The sequence below is a fragment of the Herpailurus yagouaroundi genome, unplaced genomic scaffold (genome assembly GCF_014898765.1).
Source record: "Herpailurus yagouaroundi ecotype Mexico unplaced genomic scaffold, PumYag 140, whole genome shotgun sequence".
Lineage (NCBI taxonomy): Eukaryota > Metazoa > Chordata > Mammalia > Carnivora > Felidae > Herpailurus > Herpailurus yagouaroundi.
Genome location: NW_024412395.1, coordinates 60,279,733 through 60,305,609, shown reverse-complemented (window position 1 = coordinate 60,305,609; position 25,877 = coordinate 60,279,733). Strand labels below are relative to the sequence as shown.

The following is a 25,877-nucleotide window of genomic DNA, read 5'->3' as shown; positions in this document are numbered from 1 at the left end:
AGGAGTCTACTCCTGAAATCATTGTTGCACTATATGCTAACTAACTTGATATAAATTAAAAAATAAATTAAAATTAAAAAAACACATTTTTTTCTACTGGTAGAACCTCAGTGTATTAAGCATATAAGTATATTTTCAATCCTAGTTTTATCTGAAATGCACATAAATATTTGAAATTGATATTCTGACAGTAAGAACAAACTACATTTCCTGTTATCATTACTGACATTGTTATACTATATGTATATGTGGAAACTTGGACCATTCAGAAGATCAAAGGTACAAAACAGACATTGATCTACATAGACATTCAACTGTTTGTCCTTCTTAAGGCCAAGACCAAATGAACTAGCAGATTTTGGCTGAAGCTGTACTTCAGCTGAATTAATCATAGCAATTATTTTATTTTACCAATATGATGTATCTTCTAAGTGCTAACCATCTAATTGGTTTAGAATCTTATGATAATGGATTAGAATAGAATAACCTTGTTTTATTTACATTTAGGTAACTCAAATGCCCTGGTTTATTTACCTAAATCAAAATAGCTCAAATCTCTACCCTACTCAGTGCAAGAATTTCAATATTTTACCAACTTGCCCTTCTCATATACTTTTTTGAAACCCTAAGATGTTCTAGGCCAGTAGTTATTCAACATCTTAACTGGCTGCCTAGCTCTGGGCCACTGCATTTTTTTTTTGTTGCTATTCATTAATATGCTAATATCCTTCAACCCTGTGCTGCAGTCTACCATGTATGGCTTTACCCCAGGTTGGCATTCCAGACTCTTGCAAAATTCCCACAGTAGTTAAAAGATCAGCTGTGATATTTGTATGATTTCATTAATAGCTTTGGGATTAAAAAAAAAAAGAAACGCAAGTGGAGAATCACACAGTTGTTATTAGATAGTTCCAGATGAGTTCATAGACCGAAGCTCTCCACAGGCATTCTCTATTTTAGAGTCTTCTCTGCCCAGTATCAGGCCTACCTATCTGTTTCAGGGGTCAATTTATTTCCTAACAGAGAGAGTGCCTGGAACAAGTCTCTCATACTTGGATCACAGGTCCCTTGTTCCCCAGACCCAGAGACAGTCACAGGCTCATGCCTGTGTGTGTCTATAGTCTGTCCTCGTCAATCTTTTGGTAAGAGTGACAATGGAAGAATGTCTTCCTTTTGTGATAATCGTATACCCATCCAGAGAGGTGTGGTTTTTCTTTAACTCCAAAGATAATTCAGAACAACATCAGTACTTTCCAAAGTTGAGTTTATTAATCTGGAATGACTCCAAACATGGGTCTTATACAGGATAGTTCAATTTGAGCTTCACCAATTGCGGTCATTTTTCTTTCTAAGGAAAGATGTGTTCACATCCTTCCTGTGGATTCCAATCTCCACTGATCTCTGGCAGTTATTTGCTTGAACAAGAAAATACATTCATCTCCTAGTATCTAACCAAAACTTTCAGGGACAATACAATTTAAATCCACTTACAGGAAAGAAATATTTTGCGAAAGAAAAGATAATTTGCAGAGATGCAGCCATGCCACAGAGAAGACAACCTTTTATATGATTATGAAAAGCAGATTAAGCTCTTTGGAGCCATATTATTTTCAGAGTCTCCATTATAGAACAGAGTCAATGTTTTACCTATACATCTTCACATAACCAAATGATTAAAAGATCTTCCAAGATGTTTTCTCCAAAACAAATGAGTGGTGTGTCCCCAAAACTGAATTCAAATCTTTTTCACAAGGGAAACAAACTGCAAAAAGCATTAAAATGTCATTTTTTATTATTCTGTAATTAGTGTCAAAGTCTCTTGGGATTCACATTAGACCAGAGCACCCTATTACAATCTATTTCACTAGCACTCAGCAAAGTGCCAGTAGGTTATCAGGAAAAAAAAAATCTGAGACAGATGAACTATCTAGTGACATCAAATACTAAGAAGTAATTTCAATCCAATGTAATAAAGCTAAAATGCTGTAGAAGTATGCTGAGTACTTTGGGGACTGTTAAAGAATTCTCCATAGTCACTCTCACCAACAATGAGTAGCAGAATGATTGCTTCTTCTAGTTTATTTTAAGCTCTTTATTATATTCATTTATTTTATTCATTTCTTTAGGCACCATAGGGGCCAAAGATAGTGTGTTGTGTATGGTCAGTGTCTAATAAATAATTGCCTAGTTGAATTGAACTAATTATAGCCTCCCATATGTGGATCCTATTATGAAATAAATACTGAAATATACCACAAAATGAACATACTCTACTGGCCTCTTAATTTTCCCAGATGCTCTGTATTTGGGGAAAGAGCGTTGTTTGTAGCCTGGTGCCCAAGAACTCAGCTGTTTACCCTCTTTTGAAATAGGAGTTTAGGAGTCAGGACGAGACACTGGTAACATAGTGAACTGGTCAACAATCAGTGTCATAGTCCTAAGTCTTCCCCATTTGTGTGTTTTTATCTTGTCTGACCTTCTCCAAAGCTGAGAAGAATGATGTGAAAATGACCTTGCCTGTTGACTTTGTCACTGATGAGAATGCCAAGACTGGCCAAGCCACTGTGGCCTCTGGCATACCTGCTGGCTGGCTGGGCTTCCATTGTTGTTCCTGAGAGCAGCAAGAAGTATACTGAGACAGTTGTTGCTGGGACTAAGCAGATTGTGTGGAATGGACCTGTGGGTGTATTTGAATGGGAAACTTTTGCCCAAGGAACTAAAGCCCTCATGGATGAGGTGGTGAAAGCCACTTCCAGGAGCCACATCACCATCAGAGGTGGTGGAGACACTGCTACTTGCTGTGTCAAATGGAACACAGAGGATAAAATCAGCCATGTGAGCACTGGGAGAGGTGCCAATTTAGAGCTTCTGGAAGGTAAACTCCTTCCTGGCATGAATGGTCTCAGCAGCGTTTAGTACTTTCCTGCCTTTTGATTACTGTGCACAGCCCCTAAGTCAACTTAGCACTTGTTGCATCTCTACTTGGTGTTAGCTAAAATCTTCCCCCATGGCAAGATTCAGCTAGTGGCCAAGAGATGCAGTGTCAGGAACCCTAAAACAGTTGCACAGCATCTAAGCTCCTTTTTACTGCACCCTGGATTTGCCTACATTCTTCAAGATCCCATTTGAATTTCTTAGTGACTAAACCATTGTGCATTTATTTATATGTTGGCTGTTAAAAGAAAATGAGCTGTGTTAGCTTCTCTTTTTGAAGTAGCTTATTCTGATTAGCTTTGCCATGGTTTACCACTCAGCATGGAAATAAGATGAAATTCTAATTGTAGGTAGGGAGACAAAATTGGTGATTTATTAAATAATAAAAGTACCCATTGAAACTTGGGAAAAAAAGAACCAATTGTTATTAGGCATCCTGGCTGTCCTTAGACCTCTGGCGAAACCCAAGATTGTTAAAAAGAGGACCAAGAAGTTCATCCAGCACCAGTCAGACCGATACATCAAAATTAAGTGAGGGGCGCCTGGGTGGCTCAGTCGGTTAAGTGGCGGACTTCAGCTCAGGCCATGATCTCATGGTCCGTGAGTTCGAGCCCCGTGTCGGGCTCTGTGCTGACAGCTCAGAGCCTGGAGCCTGTTTCAGATTCTGTATCTCCCTCTCTCTCACCCTCCCCCGTTCATGCTCTGTCTCTCTCTGTCTCAAAAATAAATAAACGCTAAAAAAACAAACAAAAACAAAAACAAAATTAAGTGCAACTGGTGGAAACCCAGAGGCATTGACAATAGGGTGCACAGAAGATGCAAGGTCTAGATCTTGATGCCGACCATTGGTTACAGGAGCAACAAGAGAACAAAGCACATGCTTGCCCAGGGGCTGAAGATTACCCAGTGGCTTCCTCTATACCCAGCACTCCATTCTCTGTAAAAGTTGAGGAGGGAGCAGAGGTCATATCCATGTTGGCACAAATGTGCTCATGTTAGTATGTGACTTACTCCCCAGTAGAATTTGAACTCTTAATTTTGTTTTCAGTTAAGGGATGAAGGAGTTTTCCCTAAGTAATTGCAATTTTAGTTTGCAAATTAGTGGTTGTATTTTTTTCATTTTGGGCATGCATAGGTACTGCTGTTTATAAAATCTCAAGGTGCAGACAGCTGTGTACTCAGCCCACTTATAAGCTGAAATTATTGGAAAACATTGACCTGTTATTGTGTTCACAACCCATGCTACACACCACACATGTACAATGCATTCATTTATTCAGCAAAAATTTATTAAGTGCCTACTTTGTACTAAACACAGTCTTAGATGCTGAGGATACAAAAACAAAGCACAGTCCTTATCCTCAAGGAACTTGAAATCTAGCAAGGAAGGAAAAGGTAAACTTTTCTGCAGCATTTATCACTCTGTTATAATTTCCTGTTTTCTCCTCTCTATTTCTTATTAGACTACAGGGTCCCTTCAGGCTGGCATCTGATCCACCCTGTTGACTGTTGTTTCCCTAGCATCAAGTGCTCTGCCTAGATAGTCAATAAACTTGAGTGATATTTACTATACAAATATAATAAAACTCTATAAGTAATTAAAATGCTAATATGAGAATTGGGTGCCAGGCTTGCTATACAAAAAAAAAAAAAAAAAAAAAATGCTTCAGGAGAGTAGAAGAAGAGACCCTGGCAAGAGGAGCATCATGAGGACTTCAAGAAAAATGAGGAGTGAGGAGAGGACCATCTTGGATTTGGCAATCAGGGAGTGTTTGAAGGGGCACATGCACCCCAATGTTTATAGCAACGCTATCAACAATAGCCAAAGTATGGAAAAAGCCCAAATGCCCATTGACTAGTGAATGGATAAAGATGTATGTGTGTGTGTGTATATGTGTGTGTGTGTACGTACACACACACACATATACACACACACACATATACACACACACATATTTGTGTATGTATATATATTATGGAATATTACTTAGTGATCAAAAAGAATGAAATCTTGGCATTTACAACAATGTGGATGGAACTAGAGTGTATTATGCTAAATGAAATAAGTCAGTCAGAGAAAGATAAATATATGATTTCATTCATATGTGGGATTTAAGGAACAAAACCTATGAACATAGGCAAAGGGAAGGAAAAATAAAATAAAAACAGGAGGGAGGCAAACCATAAGACTCTTAAATACAGAGAACAAACTGAGGGTTGCTGGAGGGGAGGTGGCTGGGAGGATGAGCTAAATGGCTAATGGGCATTAAGGAGGGCACTTAATTGGGATGAGCACTGGGTGTTATATGTAAGTGATGAATCACTAAATTCTACCCCTGAAACCATTATTACACCATATGTTAACTAACTTGGATTTAACTTTTAAAAAAAGAAAGAAAATAAAAACTTTTTTCTTGTAGATATTGAGATGCACAGAGATTTCTAAGATAAAAGTGTTGTCTCAAGGGGCACCTGGGTGGCTCAGTTGGTTAAGTGTCCAACTTCAGCTCAGGTCATGATCTCACTGTTCGTGAGTTCGAGACCTGCATCAGGCTCTGTGCTGACAGCTCAGAGCCTGGAGCCTGCTTCTGATTCTTTGTCTCCCATTCTCTCGGCCCCTCCCCTGCTCACACTGTGTCTCTGTCTCTCTTAAAAATAAACAAACATTAAAAAAAAAAGTGTCTCTTGCAATGGTCTCTTTCTAAAAAAAACAAATAAAAAACCCAAAAACTCCTGAAAAAAAGGAAGTGTTTATAGTGACTTTTCAAAGAGAATTACTAAATTTGGAAAAGGGTTATGAGCCAGATTGTTATAGGTTAAAGAATGAATGAGAAATGGATAAAACTGACTGACTTGAGTTGGAAAATGAGACAATAAATCCATGGGGTGGGGCAGGGCCTTACATACTTATGTAGAAGTGAGGAAATCTCTTCCCATGTTCTCTGTCTGGTGTGGCAGTTTTGTGTCAAAGAATGTATTTTCCACATGCATAATGGAGATATCTTACCTCTGAATTAGTTTCCTGATTTATCATAATTATTATAAAAAATTTTCTATTTATTATAAAAAAACAATTGGATAACTACACAGGAAAGTTGGGTATAAACTTCCCTGATGCATCACATCCTGGTCATTTAAAACTCACTCCTTTAGATAGTCACTGACTATCCTATCAGCTTTTTTTTTTTTTTAAGCAGCTTACTAACATTGCTTTTTTTTTTTTTTTAATGTTTATTTTTGAGACAGAGAGAGATTGAGCACGAGTGGAGAAGGGGCAGATAGAGAGGGAGACATAGAATCCGAAGCAGCTCTAGGCTCTGAGCTGTCAGCACAGAGCCAAAAGCAGGACTCAAACCCATGAACCCTGAGATCATGACTTTAGCCGAAGTTGGAAGCTTAACCTACTTAGCCACTCAGGCACCCCTATCCTATCATATATTTTTCCCAAAAAGCAGCGACTCAAGGACCAAATTTCTTATTCCTTGACCTGTTCCAAAATATCTTATTCTTTCATGGATGTTAAATGATTGGCCATCTAATCTGTTAAAATCATACAAAGACACAGAGTACCTGATCTAGTTTCTGGCTTCTCTTACCTGCAGGTAAGTTTGCATGGCATTCCAAAGCAGAATGCTGCCTACTGCTCTACTTCAGAATGGATACCCCTGAATATCCTTCTTCCCTATGCAAGTGAAACATGAAATTTAAGATAGTCTGATAAAAAACAAACAAACAAAAACCTTTAAAACAGAAAATGAGATTTTTCATTCTTCTTCCACTTAAACTCACTTTTACCTTCACCCTAGCCAGAAAATTGACATTATAAATATCAGTGACACACATATTATAAGCCTAGAAATTATATCATCACAGGCCAAAAGTGTACATTGAGACTCTGATATCTTGCCTCTCTATCATCTCTAGGTCTTTTTCTCAAGACCTCTGGAATGAAAGATATTCTGGTTGAAAGTGGCTCTTAAGAGGAGCTAAACATATTTTCCCCTTGAGAGGAGGAAATTGTGAAGCCAGAGCCAGGACTAATAAATTGGGACTTGGTGGACAGAATGTACCCTCTTCTCCCTAGAGTGGCCCATGAATGTGGTGTTGGAGGCTTATGGGATTATCTGTAAGTGAGAGTAACTCTGGGAGGAAGTAAAATAGGGGTAAAGATTATGAAGGATGCTGGGATTCTGAAGGGTTTTACAGGAGAATTCTAATGTAGCTATTCATTTCATTTTAAAAGTTTCTTTTTAGTTAGAATATGTATATTTAAATAACTCTAAGGCATAATGTATTTCTAAGACAAATCGCAATCAGAAAATCACAGCTAAGCAGGATTTATCTTTTATAAGATAATACAAAGAAATCACTTTTTAGATTTCAAACCTAACCTAAAATGGGACATTTTGATGTATGTCCTTTTTCTGTGAAACATCATATGTTAATTAGCAAAATAGGCAAAGCCAGCCACCTCCAAGTTGAATTAAATTTTCAGATAAAAGTGTCATCAGTCCTCAGCTGAGTCAAGGATTTTGGTTGCTTGAATTGAAATATAGCACTTAGATTTCAGTGATTCAGTGGGTTGGTATCTGACCTATCCTTGCAAGGTTAGAAATGATGTTTGATTGTACTTATGTTTTACAATGGATGAGTTTTCCAGATAGGGCATAATATATTAATGATGAGCTCATTTTAAAATTATTTATCTCTTTATCAATTAGTTCAGCTAATTCTTATAAATTTTAATATTTTGAGAGAACACAAAGTAGTATATTTGAACATAACTTTATGTGGCACTGATATTTTCTAAAGTTTTATAAGAAAAATGGTTTTGTGAAACCATAATGCTTTGGATTTAGGGGATAAAAGCAAAAATATTGATGTATTTGCAGTTAAATCCTATTTTAATTATAACGATTATTTTCTGCAACTCACCTATGGAAATTGCTTAAACCTCATTTATGTATAATTTGAATAAATTTTATAATAAATTTTGTGAAATGGGGTTCCTTAAAATGGTGGCATCTGGATAAAATACTTATGGGACACACAGGTTTTACATATTGAAATTAGCAATTTTCTGACAGCTCATTGAAGGTTAGGACTTAGCCTATGGTATAATACATAATGGCACTTTGCAATAGGGTGTATGGGCATAAATAAGGTGTTCTTTTTGGCACACTGTATACATAGAATCAACCTCTATCTTTATGGTCATAGCCTGTGCTATAATTCATTTTCTGAATTTTAAACATTTAATAGGTAAATACTCCAGATACAGAATAGTCTGTAGCTCGTCGTTTCTTTTCATACAGCTCTAAGTCACCATGGATCAACAGAATAGCTTAGAGCCAATGTCATTCCACCATAGACAGAAGTCCCTCATAAACCACAATCCTTTCTTTATTTGAATTCTTCATTCCTCATAGCACAGCACTCTTCAACTCAGCCAATCTGAAGTGTGTGTGGGGTAGGGGGGTTAGGGGCAGTCTTGTGGGACTGAGCCCTTAACCTGTGTGATCTGATGCTCTCTCTGGGTATATAGTGTCAAAATTGAGTTACATTGAAGGACACCCAGCTGGTGTCACAGAGAATTGCTGGGCTTGGGGAAAAACTTCCATATGTTTGGTGACCAGAAGTGTCAGAAGTGAGGTGTTCTGTTCAACTAGTAAAGTGACTTTCCTTAGGAAAAAGGAACTGGGAAAAATCCGAGGTTTTCTTTTTTTTTTTTTTAATTTTTTTTTCCAACGTTTTTATTTATTTTTGGGACAGAGAGAGACAGAGCATGAACGGGGGAGGGGCAGAGAGAGAGAGAGACACACAGAATCGGAAACAGGCTCCAGGCTCTGAGCCATCAGCCCAGAGCCTGACGCGGGGCTCGAACTCACGGACCGCGAGATCGTGACCTGGCTGAAGTCGGACGCCCAACCGACTGTGCCACCCAGGCGCCCCATGAGGTTTTTAAATTAAGTATGAAAATGCTTGTAATAGTGGTCTTAAATAAAATGAAAAAATAACGCATGTTAAAGTGGGACTGAGCAAAATAAAAAGCCAAGGCCATCTTTATCACCCAAGGACCTTGAGGTACTGAAAAGTCTCCTTTAAAATCTTCATTTAAGTTATACTCTATCAGTATGCCCTTATCTAACTACACGAAGAAAAAAAATCAGTACTTTAAAATTATATCTTAGTCTACTCTTTTTCTAATTTTCAATTATTAGCTTACCATTTATTGTATTTCTTTTATTTTTTATTTCAGATGTTCTGCATTTCAACCTCATCAAAAATTAAATTGATATTTATGGGCTAATCTGGAAACCTAAATACAATTTGTTTCACTACAACTGTAAGAAAGCATGTTCAAATTCCCATTGGCTGACTTATAAAGGGGCTTTTGGAACACAACCTAATGTAAGTTGCAGACATACTATGTTTTAATCTTTGTTATTCGGCTCCTCCCCTGGTTAGGGTATGTGACTGTTGGCAGGTGCGCATGTATTATATATACTTTTGTGTCTATACATACCCTTTTTCACAGTTCCGGGTTCATAATATTTATTCTTTCCTCCAAAAGGTATTTAAGTGCCTGTTATTTAAACAGTACAGTTCTAGGCCTAGGGGACATCAGAAATGAAGTTACTTCCCTCATAGATCAAATTGCACAACTATGTATGAAATGCATACATATGCTCTGAAGGGCGGTCACTATATGAGCTGAAAACCGGGTCTGATGGGTTGCCTGGAGATGGTATTCTTCCAGCTAAGATTAAGTGGTGGGCAGGAGTTAAAAGGGCAAAGGAATTGAGAGATGGAAGGAGGGTGGGTCAGGAATAAAGTAGGAAGCACTACAGACAGAAAAAAATGTCCAAAGACCATATTTGTTCAATCAGTTAGCTGTGATGACTTTTTCAAAGAGCATCCATTGAGCAGCTGGGAGACTTTTAGCTGAAGCCATATCATGAAAATTAATTGTAATCATACTAGAAAATCAGAAAGCATATAGTTTGCAAGCACTTGTACTTTTTTAAAATTTCAGGTATGAAGTACTCATTAAGCCCTAACAACTACCCTGAAGATGGTATTATGAATATGGCAACTTTTCTACGGGGCTTTGAAGAAAAGGGGTTAAAGAATGACAGGCCTGAGGACCAGTTGAGTAAAGAGAAAAAGAAAATTCTGTTCTCCTTCTGTGAGGTGTGCAACATCCAGCTGAACTCCGCAGCCCAGGCCCAGGTCCATTACAACGGTAAATCCCACCGCAAACGAGTCAAGCAGCTGAGTGATGGGCAGCCCCCACCACCAGCCCAGGGCTCTGGGCAGCTGCTGGCCAGCCCCAGCACCAACACCAGCGCAGGTAGGTGGAAAGGCCCAAGGGTTCCATGTGCTATTGGGAGAGATGCCGCTGTTCTAGAAAGTGAAGGATTTAGAACAAGACCTCTTTCACCATGAAACTACCACCACAATAACCTGTATTCTTTTCCCCACAGGTAATTCCAAGAGCTGTTTGTTACTTCTCAGTGAGTGTGTGTGTGTGTGTGTGTGTGTGTGTGTGTGTATGTGTGTATAAAATTCATATATATTAGATACAAACATTACACACACACTCACACACACTTTGTGTATTGGATTGTAGACTTGGTCCTTATTCCCATAGTGTGTGAACATTTCCTAATGTATTTTGAAATGTGTTTAAAATAGATCAGTGATGTCAGTTTTTTGTTCCCCTTCTCTGCAAAATTAGGCTTTCTTGGGTTTCCTTCATCTGCTTTCTGTAGGGTAGCGTACTACTTGATAGTACATAAAAAGCTACAGCTTTATTTATAACATCCCGTGGTGCAGAAAAGGAGCATTAATCTTGAGTGTGAGACATGTTATATTCTTTTAGGGAGCTGGCAGCAACGTGCCAGTGGTGTTCTAACAATAGGAACAGGCATTGCCAAAACCAACAAGGCTTACCTCTGAGCTCTGGCCTACTGCAAGCACCTTCTTGCCTCACCTCTTACCTCTCACCCTGTCCTGTAGGCTGGGTAGAGGCAGAAGCTTAGGAATTTTCACATTTCCCGCATCTGTCCTGAATCTGAGAAACGTTCTTTCAAATCCTTTATCTTAGGCAGCCCTTCCTCTTCCACACTGCTGGTCATTGGGTATCTTCACTCGGACACAACTAAAGAAAATGTGAAATTTACTCTTATCTGTGGTGAAGATCTGCACAAAAACGGGGCCTCCTACCCAGGTTTATGAGGGAGGTCAAGATAAGCGTCCTCGTAAGTGGAAGAGCTCCACATTCCATTCCAGCAAACTGTTCGTTCACCCTGCAGTGTTGATGATGCAGAGCAGCCGTTGGGTGGGATTTCACTTGGTGCTCTTACATGGTTTCTTACTTTGTGAAGTTATGCTGTGATCCATATTCAGCTCCGCTGAATGTTGTGTGTGTACTATAAAGACATAATTTTTATATTTAAAGCTGAACCTAACTACTTCTTTATACTTCTTGAATTTCATTAAATTATTTTCCCCAGTCAACACTTAGTGTGCGGTGAGAGAACTTAAAGGAACTTTGAGGATATGACACACACATTCATGATGATAGTGGAAAATTACTTTTCCATTTTGTCTTTATTTATTATATGATAATATAAGTATTAGATGCATTAATATATCTGTATTTGCATATTGAAATAGAGTTGGTGTCAGGTTGAAAACCGATTTATTGTCTTATATCTGAGTCAGAGAGCAAATAGCCCTGAGTAAAGATTTGAATCCTGTCTGTTAGAACCCAAACATCTATGCCTAGATAGAGGTAACCTGTGACTTCTATTTAGTGATAGTAGCTAACATTAACTGATCATATTTTAAGGGACATGTTTTGGTCCTTTATAGGAATTTTCTCCTTTAATCTTTTCATTAACCTTGAAGTAGTTACTACGATTATCCCCGATTTTCAGACTAGGAATGGAGAGGAAATAATTTGGCATGGAAATGGAAGATGGAGAGTTCCAACCATATTTAATTAATTAGTAGTGAAGCTGTTATTCTTTGTCACTACTTTGCTGCCATTTTCTGCCATGCAGTAACACTCAGGTTAATGTCAGACCTATGTGTTTGGTCTATTTGTGGTCACAAATGGTTGCTATCATGTGGCATACTATCTCACTTTGATGGGTTTTGAAATTAGGCATGTAAAGCTCCAACTCATGAGTTTCTCCATGCTAATGAAATTAGCTGACATGAATAAATTTAGCTAAGACATACCCAGGATATTATGGATGTATTCTATTAGTAAAATATCATTCATCATCTAATATAAGACAATATTAGTATTTGGGAAGATGGGTAAGAAAATGAGTCAGCGTTTCAAGTTTTACATTAGATATAAAGGGCAATTTTCATGTACTGATAATATAGTCAATTATCCATTGTCAGAAGATGGGTTTAGCATATGATGAGGACAAGTCAGTTAATGTCTGGAAGTGGTTAACATTAATCCTCCCATTTGAAAAAAATAGTAGGTATAACAATATCTTTCTCTCTTTGAAACAGAAATTAAACATAGATGTGTGTACAAAGATTCTCATGGCACGATTTAAAATTCCAAAATATTAGGTGTATCCTGAATGTCCAATAGAAGAAAGGTTACATACATTATAGTACATTTATAAGATGAATGATAGAAACTATAGGCATTAAAAATTATATTTGGGAGGCACCTGGGTGGCTTGGTCAGTTAAGCATCTGATTCAATTTCAGTTCAGGTCATGATCTAACGGTTCGTGGGTTCGAGCCCCGTGTTGGGCTCCACATTAAGAATGTGGAGCCTTCTTGGGATTTTCTCTCTCCCTCTCTCTCTGCCCCTCCCCTGCTCTCACCCTCACTCTCAAAATAAATAAACATTAAGAAATTATATATATATATATTTTTTTAAGAAATTATTTTTTTGAAGAATACCTAATGACAGGAGAATCTGTCCACGATCTCATGCTAAGTGAAACAGCAGGCACTAAAGTGGACTGTGCCTTAGTGCTGTGTGTGTGCCTGTACACTTATCTACTATTTAGAGTCTCAACTCACTGAGGAACAAGCCTGTCATGCTTTTATTTTTTCCAGTCACTTTCTTTAGTTTTGATCTATCAAACATCTGTTTCCTGCTGGATAGCAGTTCCCTTAACACTTTCTCAGCCCATAACTTCTCACTTTTGAATATTCAGAAGTATTCTGACTTGAATGATTCAGCTCTATTTATATAAAAAAAAAAATCCATGTCAGAGTTGGATTAAGATTTGGCTAGATAGATCCTGGAGTTTAGAATGGAGCATGGGATACAGTTAGCCTCTAGCCTCCCATGCTTTGGCCTGCCCTTCTCCCTAGGTAGGGATGGATGGGTGGAGGTGGCCTTACCTAACAGCCTTGGCAAGGTTGCAGTGCTGTTCTTGGTAGGGGATTACTATTCTGTATGTGTCTGTGGGTCACAAGTGCTCCTAATGGCCCCTCTGGATGAAGAACTCCCCCAAAGTATCCCTTAGGCATTGGGAATCCCTGAAATTTAGTTGCATCTCCTGGCTTACCCCCACATTGTAGCAAAAGACTCCATTCCTCAATTGTGTGTGCTTTTTTCTCCCACATTGTGGCAGTCCTGGTGAGATTGTGTCCTCTCTTTTTATCTAGGTACTTATCAACTCTTAGGGCTTGAGGGAATGTGCAAAATACATCTGACAACTAACATTCCTCCTCAAAACCTGGAGCTCCTGGGGCACAGGCAGGTAGAAGTGGAGTGGGGTGTGAGGGACTCCACATTTTTCTTGCCTGCTCAGGTAGCACAGGGGAGACTTGGAAGTCCACTGACAAAGAAGACACATGATCAAGGAACAAAGAGTCACTCTCTCTTTTCGCCCATTGCTTGGCTTTGGGGAGTGTTGTGGGCTAAATTTTGTCCCTCAGGGAAAAAAAAAAGATATGTTGGAATCCTAATTATCAGAACTTCAGAATTTGTAAGATTGGGACTTTGCAAAGTAAATTAAAATGAAGTTTTTAGGGTTAGGTTGACCCTAATTCAATATGACTGATATCCTTGTAAAAAGGGGAAATTTGGACTTACAGACATACAAAAAGAAATGATGTAAAGAGACACAGGGAGAAGACAGCCATCTACAAATCAAGGAGAGAGATCTGAAATCAGTCCTTCTCTCAGAGTTTCCGGAAAGAACCAACCCTGCCACACCTTAAACCTGGACTGCCTGAACTGTGAGGTGATGTATCTCTATTGTTAGGCCACTCAGTTTGTGGTGCTTTTGTTACAGCAGCCCTAACAGACTGGTACACAGAGGAAAGTGGTAGCTCATCTTCCCCACAAAGGAGAAGGGATGTTATAGTAGAGGTAGCCTTCCCAAGATCTGTCTGTTTCAGAGGTAACTTTGCCTCCTGTCAGTCAGTCTCATTATAGTGTAGGGGTTGGCAGGGGTGAGCATGGGGTCCACAGTGTGGTGGTTGAGACTTAAGCCATTTCTCTGGGTAAGAAGTGACTAACCCCTAACCACGGGCAGTTCTTTCACTAAACTTAGAATTCAAACCATTAAATCTCAGCTTCTGGAAGAATAGGAAGACTCTTAGAGTGCAGCTAAAACCATTTGTGTGTGTGTGTGTGTGTGTGTGTGTGTGTGTGTGTGTGAATGTACCAATGTAGTTTTTTTTTTTCCTGAGCGAGGAAATCATTATGAGTAGTAGCAAGATCCCTTTCCCAACACTGTCGTTGGTCAAATATTGTAAGAACACTCTGGCTACATAAGGGAGAAACAGGTAATGCGAAGAGAGCTTAGATAACTTAGTCTGCATGGGAAGGATCCTTACTCCTTTCCCCATCTAGTCCCAAGGGGTGGGTGGAAATAACAGAAACCACAGATTAGTCTTGGATCCAGACAAAGTAGTCTGATGCCTCAGAGGCTCCAGAGAGACAGTAAGACAATGGTATTTCTGGCCCCTAGCAAGGGGCAAATAGAACTGAAGCATTCTTCTGATTTCCTATGGGCTTAGTGAGTACACAGGCTCCTGAGTGAACCTAGGAACTACAGAGGGGCATCTGAGAAGAGCGGGGTGCAGTTTTTCCTGCAGCCTGGATTAGACCCAGGAAGAAACAATGTTTAAATCTGAGGACAGGAAAAACTTATGTCCCAGGTCAAAGGCAGTCAGGCAGGAAGAATTCCTTCTTACTCAGGGAGGGTTAGGGTTAGGATTAGGGTTAGGGTTAGGGTTAGGGTTAGAAAAAAATTATGTCCCAGGTCAAAGGCAGTCAGGCAGGAAGAATTCCTTCTTACTCAGGGAGGATCAGCCTTTTGTTCTATTCCGGCCTGCAACTGACTGGATGAGGCCTGCCCACATTAGGGAGAACAATCTGCTTTACTCAGTTTATATATTTAAATGTGAGACCAATCCAAAATTCACAGAAGCACCCAAAATAACATTGACCAAATATCTGGACACCACGTAGACCAGTCAGGGTTTAACACATAAAATTAATCCTCACACTCTCATTTTCCTGAGTGTATAAATCATATTTGATGATTAAAACAAAAATTATAACTCATCTGATAAGACAATGATATTTAACAGTAGGGAAATGTAAGGGACCCAAATATAAGTAAGATACCTATATTTCATTTGAAGTATTTAAATGGTAATGCCAAGAGATTGTGATAAGTATGTATATTGTAATATCTACAACAACTATTCTGAAAACTTTACAAAGATACACAATCAAAAAGAATATAAGTAAATCAAGATGGAGTACTACAAAAACTTTCAAGTAACTCCCAGAACAAGAAAAGATAAACATAGAAATGAGAACCAGAGGAAACAAATAATAAATGGGACACTGAATAACGTATTAACAATTACCTTACGTGTAAATGGTCCAAATAAGCAAAAGACAGAGATTTTCAGAAAAGATTGAAAAAATTACCCAGTTATATGCTGCCAACAAGAAACTCACTGTACAATGATATAGGTAGGTGGAAAGTAAAAATATGGAAAAGAATATGTCATGCAAACAGTAATAAAAATTAAAAAGGCGTGAGTATCTATTAATTTATGGTAAGATAGACTTCAGAACAAGGAATGTTATTAGAGACAAAGAGAGACACTGCATTATGATAAAAGGTTCAGTCCACCAGGAAGACATGATGATTCTAAATGTTCATGTACCAGTTATGGCTGAAGACTACAGCAATTCTCTCTCTATAATAGAATTACTAGACCAAAAAATCATCAAGGATATAGAAAATCTGAACAATATCATAAGGCATCAGGATTTAACTAATTTATTTAGAACTCCACACCTCAACAGTAGAACATGTATTTTTTTCAAGTGCCCATGGAACATTCACTGTGATACCATATTCTAGGCCATAAGACAAACCTTAACACATTTAAAGGAATTATAGTCATACACAGTATGATTACAATATGTCTCTGACCATAATGAAATTAAACTAGAAATTGATAATAGAAAACCAACAGGAAAATAGCATATCTCTTAATCCATGAATCAAGAATAAAACTCAAAGGAAATAAAAAAATACATAGAGTAGATGAAAATGGAAAAATGACATATCAAATTATGTGGGAAGTAACTAAAACAGTGCTGAGAAGAAAATGTATAGCATTAAATGCTTATATTTGAAATGAGAAAAGGTCTCCAATAAATAAGTCTCTGCATTAAGAAGCTAGAAGAGAAAAAGTAAACCTAAAACAAGCAGAAGGAAGAAAATAATAGTGCAGAGATATCTGAAGTTGAAAACAGAAAAACAATAGAGAAAGATCAATGAAACAAAAAGCTGTTTCTTTGGGGGAAAAAAAAAATCAATGAAATTTATAAGCCCCTAGCAATTCTGACAAAGATTAAAAAGAAAGAAGACACAACCAATATAGGTGATATTACGATAGAACTTGCATCAATTAAAAAAGTAATAAGAAAATACTACAAACTATATTCAGAAATTTGGTAACTTAGAAGAATGCATTATAAAGCTCCCCCAAAAGAACTTTCTATATCCACAGGATTTTACTAGAGAATTGTGCCATGCATTTAAAGAGCACCAATTTTGGGGCACCTGGATGGCTCAGTCGGTTAAGCCTGATTTTGGGTCAGGACATGATCTCATGGTTCATGAATTTGAGCCCCACATCAGGCACTGCTGACAGTGTGGAACCTGCTTGGAATTCTCTCTCCGCCCCCCCCCCCCCTTCTGCTCATGCTCTCTCTTTCAAAATAAATAAAACTACAAAAAAAAGGTTTAAAGAACACCAATTTTATCATTTCTTCCAGGAACTAGAAGAGGAGGAAAGACTCTCTAACTAACTTTATGAGGTTATTATTACCCTGATACCAAAATCAGACGAAGACAATATATTAAAAAAAAAAAAAGCTACAGACTAATCTTTCATGAACTTAGACTCAAATTCTCAATAAAATATAAACAAACCAAACCCAGTAATGTATAAAAAGAATTTTACACCATGACCAAGTTAGATTTAGTCCAGATTTGTAAGACTGGTTCAACAATTTGAGAATCAGTAGTATAAAACATCATATCAACAGCTAAAGAAGAAAAATCATATGATCATATCAATTGACGAAGTAAAAGAATTTGAGAAAACTCAACACTCATTTAAGATAAAAACTCTCAGCAAGTTAGGAATAGAGAGAAATTACCTCAGTTTAATAAAGAGCACTACAAAAAGCCAATAGCTAGCATCATACTTAATGGTGAAAGACTGAATGCTTTACCCTAACTAAGATCAAGAGCAAGATAAGGGTGAACAACCTAGAAGAACTGGATAAATCCCTAGAAACTTACAATCTTCCAAAATCAAATCTGGAAGAAATAAAATATTTGAACAGGCAAATTACTGGCAGTGAAATTGAATCAGTAATCAAAAAGCTCCCAACAAGCAAAGGTCCAGGACCAGCTGTCTTCACAGGTGAATTCTACCAAACATTTAAAGAACAGTTAATATTTAATCTTCTCAAACTATTACAAAACATTGAAGAGGAAGGAAAACTTTCAAATTCGTCCTATGAGACATGCATTATCCTGATACCAAAACCAGATAAACACACTACAAAAAAAAAAGAGAGCTACGGCCAGTATCTCTGATGAACATAGATGCAAAAATCCTCAACAAAATGTTAGCAAAATGAATCCAACAATATATATTTAAAAAAATCATTCACCATGACCAAGTGGGATTTATTCCTGGGTTGTAAGACTGGTTCAATATTTGCAAATGTAATCAATATGATACATCACATCAAAAAGAGAAAATATTAAAAAAATTGTGATCATTTCAGTAAATGCAGTAAAAGTATTTGACAATGTACAACATCCATTCATAATAAAAACCTTCAATAAAATAGGGTTAGAGAGAACATACCTCAACACAATAAAGTCCATATATGAAAAACCCTCAACTGATATCATACTCAATTGGGAAAAACTGAGAGCCTTCTTCCTAAGATCAGGAACAAGACAAGGATTTGCACTCTTACTACTTTTATTCAACATAGTACTGGAAATCTTAGCCACAGCAAACAAAAGAAAGGAATAAAAGGCATTCAAATAGGTAAGGAAGAAGTAAAATTTTCACTATTTGCACATAAGATGAGAAAACCCTAAAGACTTTACTCAGTTTATATATTTAAATGTATAAAAACTACTAGAGCTGATAGAACTGGTAAATGAATTCAGGAAGGTCACAGAATACAAAAATCAATGTACAGAAATCCCTTGTACTTCTATGCACTAATAATGAAACAACAGAAAGATTAAGAAACAATCCCATTTACTATTACACAAAAATAATAAAATACCTATAAATAAACTTAACCAAGAAGGTAAAAGGCTTATAGTCTGAAAACTGGTTAATACTGATGAAAGAAATTCAAGATGACAGAAACAAATGGAAAGATATTCCATGCTCATGAATAGGAAGAACAAATATTGAAATGTCCATATTGCCCAAAGCAATGTATCTATTTAATGTAATCCCTATCAAAATACAAACAGCATTTTTCACACAACTAGAACAAATAATAGTAAAATCTGTATGGAACCACAAAAGACCCTGAATAACCAAAACAATTTTGAGGAAGAAAAACGAAACTGGAGGCATCACAATTCCAGATTTCAAATTACATTACAAAGCTGTAGTAATCAAAACAGCATGGTACTGGCACAAAAATAGACACATGGATCAATGGAACAAGATAGAAAGCTCAGAAACAAACCCATGATTATATGTTGAATTAGTCTCCAACAGAAGAAGCAAGGATATACAATGGGAAAAAGAAAATAAGTATCTTTAACAAATGGTGTTGGGAAAATTTAACAACATGCAAAAGAATGAAACTGGACCACTTTCTTACATCACACACAAAAATAAACTCAAAATCAATTAAAGATGTAAATGGGAGACCTGAAACCATAAAAATACTAGAAGAGATTACAGGCAGTAATGTCTCTGACATCATCCATAGCAACATTTTTCTAGATATGTCTCCTAAGGCAAGGGAAATAAAAGCAAAAATAAACTATTGGGATTTCATCAAAATAAAAAGCTTCTGCACAGTGGAGAAAACGATCAACAAAACTGAAAGACAACCTACTGAATGGGAGAAGATATTTGCAAATGACATATCTGATAAAGGGTTAGAATCCAAAATATATAAAGAACTTACACAACTCAACACCCAAAAAAAACCCCAATTAAAAACTGGGCAGAAGACATGAACAGAAATTTCTCCAGAAAAAAACCTACAGATGGCCAACAGACACATGGAAAGATGCTCAACATCACTCATTATCATGGAAATGCAAATCAAAACTACAACGAGATATCACTACACACCTGTCAGAATGGCTAAAATAAAAAATACAAGAAACTACAAGTGTTGGCATGGATAAGGAGAAAAGGGAACCCTTTTAACTATTGTGGGGAAGGCAAGCTGATGCAGCCACTGTGGAAAACAGTATGGAGATTCTTCAAAAAGTTAAAAGTATAACTACCCTATGATCCAGTAATCATTCTATTAGGTATTTACCCAAACAATACAAAAACACTAATTTGAAAGGATATATGCACCCCCATGTTTATTGCAACATTATTTACAATAGCCAAATTATGGAAACAGCCCAAGTGTCCATTGATAGATGAATGACTAAAGAAGATGTGGTACCATGGAATATTATTCAGCCAAAAAAGAATGAAACCTTGCCATTTGTAATAGCATGGATGGAGTTAGAGAGTATAATGCTAAGTAAAATGAGTCAGAGAATTACAAGTACAATGATTTCACACAAATGTGGAATTTAAGAAACAAAACGAAGAAAAGAAGAGACAAACCAAGAAACAGATGATCAAACTGATGGTTACAGAGGGGAGGTGGGTAAAGGGATAGGTGAAATAGGTGTTGGGGATTAAAGAGTACACTTACCATGATGAGCACTGAGCAATGTATAGAATTGTTGAATTAGTATATTTTACACCTGAAATTAATATAGCACTGTATGTTAATTATACTGGAATTAAATTTTTGAAACTGACAAAATTAAAAAAGAGCAAGATAAGGGTGTCCATTCTCATCTCATTCAACACAGTACTGGAAATTCTAATCACCATAATAAGGCAAGCATAAATAAATAAAAGGTGTACATATTGGAAAGGAAGACATAAGACTGTCTCACTTCAGATGACATTATGGTCTATATATATCAATCCTAAAGAGTCTATGAAAGAATTCCTAAAACTATTAAGTGAGTTTAGCAGGATTTCAGAATAGAGAATCAACATGCAAAAATCAATTTCATCTTTATATACTAAAAATAAACATATGGAAACTGAAATTTAAACACAATATCATAATCACATCTAGTAAAACAAAATACTTAGATTTACAGTTTAAAGATATAAAGGATCTATATGCTGAAAATTACAAAATGTTGAGAAAAGATGTGAAGACCTAAGTAAATGGAGAAACATACCATATTCATGGATTGGAAAACTCAGCATAGTTAAGATATTAGCTCCCTAAATTAACCCATACATTTTATGCAATTCCTATCGAAACCCCCGGCAAGGTTTTTTGTAAACATGGACAAGCTTATTCCAAAATTATATGGAAGAACTCAGGTTCTAGAATAGCTAAATCTTGACAAAGAATAATAGAGCAGGAAAAATCTATACCCAATATCAAGGCTTACTGTATGGCTAAAGTAATCAAGACAGTGTTATTTTAAAAGAGGTATAGGTATAGATCAACAGAAAGAGCAACAGAACCCAGAAATGGATCTATACTCAATTGATTTTTGACAGAGGTGCAAGAGCATTAGAATGGAGGAAGGATAGCTTTTTCAACAAATGTTGCTGGAGCAATTGGATATCCATAGATGAAAAAAAAAAAAGAAAGAAATTTCACCTAAATTTATGCCATATACAAAAATTAAAACACAGTGTATCACAGATTTGCATATAAAACATAAAAATATAAAAATTCTAAAGGAAAAAATAGAAGAAAATATCTGGGACCTAAGGCTAGGCAAAAAGTTATGACTTAGCACCAAGAACATAATCCGTAAGAGAAATATAGATCATCTGGACTTCATACAAAATTAAAAACTTGTGCTTTGTTAACTACCATGTGAAGAGGATGAAAATATAAGCTACAGATGGTAAAGAATATTTGTAAGCCATATATTCAACATAGGACTAGTATCTAGAATATATAAAAAGTTCTCAAAATTCAACAGTAAAAAAAAATCAATTATGAAATAGGCAAAAGATCAGAACAGAAATTTCACTGAAGAGCATATACAGATGAAAAGATGTTCAACCTCATTAGTCATTGGGGAAATGCAATGTGATATCACAATAAGATTTTAATATGTATCTATGAGAATGGCTAAAGCAAGAAATAGTGACAACACCAGTGTTGGCAAGGATGAGGAGAAAACGGATCACTCATACATTGCTAATGGAAGTGTAAAATGATATAGCCACTCTAGAAAATAGTTGGGAAGTTTCTTATAAAATGAAACATATATTCACCATTCAACCCAGCAATTGTACTCTTGGGAATTTATTCCAGGGAACTGAAATATATTCCCACAACAACCTGTATATGAATGTTTAGAGTAGCATTATTTGTAATAGTCATAAACTATAAACAACTCTATTAGTTTCCTGAGGCTTCTGTAACAAATGACCACAAATTTGGTCTAAGACAATAGAATATATTCTTTCAAATTTCTGGGGTCTAAAAGTCTGAATTTGGCAGTGCTGCATTAACCTTCAGGGGCACTACAGAGAATCAATTGCCTATATCCTCCACCCTCTAGTGACTGCCTGGGCAATCCTGGGCTTGAGGCTACACTGCTCCAATCTCTGCCTCTGTTTTCACATCATTTTCTCCTCTGTGTATCTGTGTCCTCTCCTCTTTGGTCTATTTACAATCTCCATCTACTTCTCTCTCATAAGGACACTTACAGTTGGATTTAGGAACCACTGAATAATTCAAGATTTTCTCATCTCAAAATCCTTAACTTACATCTGCAAAGCTCCTTTTTTTTCAGATAAGGTAATGTTCGCAGGTTTCCAGGATTGGTGTGGATATCTTTTGAGGGTGAAATGTTAAACTGTAGTACACCCATACTTGGAATACTACTCTATAATAAAAAGGAATGAACTACTGATGTACACAACAACTTGGAAGAAACTCTAGGGAATTATGGAGTGTGAAAAAAGTCAATCCCATAAGGTTACATACTGTATGATTCCATTGTGAAACATTTTTGAAATGACCAAGTTTTAGGAATGGAGAACATATTAGTGGGGTTAGGGATGGGGACAGATTTCAGGAGGTAAGTGGGTGTGATTATGAAAGAGGGATTATGAGGGATCCTGTGGTGGTGGTGATGTGAACCTACACAGGTGATAAACATACTCACAAAGGAATACAAGTAAAACTGGGGAAATCTGAGTAAGATTGGTAGATGGTATCCTTGTCAAGACTGTGATACTTTTCTGTAGGTTTACAAAATGTTACCATCAGTGGAAGGTGGAATGAGTGCAGGGGAACCCCTTGTATTATTTCATACAACTGCATGTGAATCTTTAATCATCTCGATAAAATTTCAGTTAAAAACTCATAATAAAGGTGACTACTAAATTACCCAGTCTTCTAGTAGCATTATTAGAGATGATAATGAACACAAATGTCGGGGTTTTGCTTTTTAAATATTTTCAGGTTGTCCACAGAGATTAATAAAACACAATGTCTTTTTCATAAGTGTCCAGATAGGTATCTAAATAAATGAATGACAATATGATATGCTAAGAATGATTATGGATCTATTTAAGATGCGTTGGCACAAAGAAAGGAATGGTTAACTTTCCAGAGGTCAGGGACGGCTTCCCAGAAGAGGTGGTATTTGTGGTGAATATTCAAAGATGAGTTTCAGGTTATTCAAGGAAAAACAACATTCCAAATATAAATGATGGCAATGTAAATGCACATAGGAACAAGCTAGAAATAGTTTATTATTGGAATGAAGTGTGATTAGATGAAAAGGAGGGAAGATTCCCTCAGGCAAAGTGGAAAGTAGGTAGAACAGTCGAGTCTTCTTTGTCCCATGGGAGCATAGGGAAAACACAGCTGCCCAAACTCATAAAAAATTCAGGGGCAACTGCTGGAATTCAGGGTTCTGCTTAGTTCTTCTATACCACTCTGGTTTACAACAACCAGGAGCCCCGCCCCAACCCCCCCCCCCCCCCAATCTAGCCCAGTTACCTCAGCTTGGTGTTGTTTTGTTTCCCTAGGATACCACATGACTGTGCAGAGATTATTTTCCACAACCCATGAACAATTCCCTAAGTCCAGATAAAACTGACCACATTTCTTCTCTATGTAGATGGCTAGTGATGCTCACCTTGCCCTCTGCTGTCAAAGGCTGGGATCTATTCTTTATCATCAGTGCCTATAGCTGTGGTATTTCCCCACCATTCCTATGCCATTTACCATTCTAATTCTCTGAGGGGGATTTGAACTTTAAAAATTGAAAGCAATTGATGTGTGAATAACTGATTATCTAATTCAGTGGTTCTCAAATTTTAGCATGCATCAGAATCACCTGAAAGGTGTGTTAGAATGCAGATTGCTGGGCTCCATCCCTAAAGTCTCTGATTCAGTAGGCCTGAGTAGAACCTGAGAACTTGCATTTCTAACAAATTCTCAGCAGAAGCTCCTGGTATGAAATCACACTTTGAGAATACCATCTAACCCATTGAGGAGGATTTATACCCAGACAAGGAGCTTCTAAACTTAGATAAATCTATAATTGGAAATTAGGAAAGAGAAGGATGGCCTTATGTTCCTTGTCTTCTCCTGGGACACCCACTGACCCATGGAAATAGACAGTGTCTTAAAAATAGAGTGACTCGTCCCCCCAACCCTTTCAACCAAACCTTACCTCTAACCGGGAGCCTTATAAGCAACTCTGTACATTCTACAGTATCATAAACACAGTGAAGGTAGACCCAAAGGCTGTGGTTAAGTGGGTGAATGAGGCTTTACCTTGTGCCACATATTGTGCTAAGGAGATTACCTTATTTAAATTCTCACAACAGATTTGTGAGGAACGTATTATTATTACATATAATGCAAATAAGGAAGGAAGAGGTTAGGTAGTAACCAGAAGAAGCAAGACTGGGATTTGGAACAAGCTGGCCTAATTCTGTGGCCTGATTCCTTACCACGATGTTATTGCCTTCCATCTATGAATATAAGTTATGTTGGGCAGAACTTGCCTAGTTTGTGCTTATAGGTTACTGCTCAGACAGTGTACCTGATGTGAAGTTGAATCAGAAAAGAGAAGCCGTAAGTTCTCTCTCTGAATGTACCAGCATTGCTGCCCAGTAGCTTTCCCCACATATCAGTTAGGGATACATGATATTCTGATACCCACCCTATCCAATCAGATGTATGTAAATCACTAGACAGAGTAGTAAATGTTAACTTCACATTTTATTCTCCTTGTGTTTTCAAGGAACATTTATGCCTGTCATGGAGAATCAAATTGCTCCCAAGGATTATGGTGGGGAGAATTGATTGTATTCTGAGGTTTTTTGAACCCATATTTCCTCAGAATGGGAAGGGATTCTTTCTTAGGGTGTGACCTCTGATCCTGCAGTTGGCACTCATTTGGCACAAATAATATTTAAAACTATGAAAGGTCAGGCCCAGATTATGAAGGTTGTGCCAAACTATCTTAGGAGAGACACATTTATATGTGATTTGAGGTGCACTGGAGATAGGAATTATCATGGAAAGACTAAAATAATGTTAGTTTTCACAACCCAACACGATAAGTATGACTCTCCTCATGTTATAGATAAGAAACTTAGAAAAATATGGAGGCCTTTCCAAAGGCCACACAAGGATTCAAAGTCTAAGATCTTTTTAGCACTCTGTATTACCTCTCATAACTTTTTGCAACAAATCCTTCACGAAGTAAAAATGAAAGGAATTCATGATTACTTTCTTGTTATCTAATGTTTGGTTTTCCTGGTTGCTACTAACTGAACTGCCCATTTTCTTTCTCACCTTCAATTAATTCCAAACAAATTTCTTTTTTTAAAATTTTTTTTAATGTTTATTTATTTTTGAGACAGAGAGAGACAGAACATGAATGGGGGAGGGTCAGAGAGAGAGGGAGACACAGAATCTAAAACAGGCTTCAGGCTCTGAGCTGTCAGCACAGAGCCCAATGCGGGGCTCGAACTCACGGACCACAAGATCATGACCTGAGCCAAAGTCGGACGCCTAACCAACTGAGCCACCCAGGTGCCCCCCAAACAAATTTCTAATCTCATTGAAGGTTAAGTTTTTAAGACTAAACAAG

At 37.2% G+C, this 25,877-nt stretch overlaps 1 protein-coding gene across 3 annotated transcripts in view; it reads left to right on the top strand.

Annotated features, from left to right (window-relative positions):
- ZNF385B (zinc finger protein 385B) overlaps nt 1–25,877 on the top strand; it is a 415,410-nt gene that overhangs the window by 87,046 nt on the left and 302,487 nt on the right. For all 3 annotated transcript variants that reach the window (XM_040475537.1, XM_040475536.1, XM_040475544.1), the window contains exons 2-3: nt 9,194–9,345; nt 9,971–10,288. In XM_040475537.1, coding sequence (XP_040331471.1) covers nt 9,973–10,288 — 316 coding nt within the window. In that variant the 5' untranslated portion in view covers nt 9,194–9,345; nt 9,971–9,972. The remainder of the gene's footprint in view (nt 1–9,193; nt 9,346–9,970; nt 10,289–25,877) is intronic.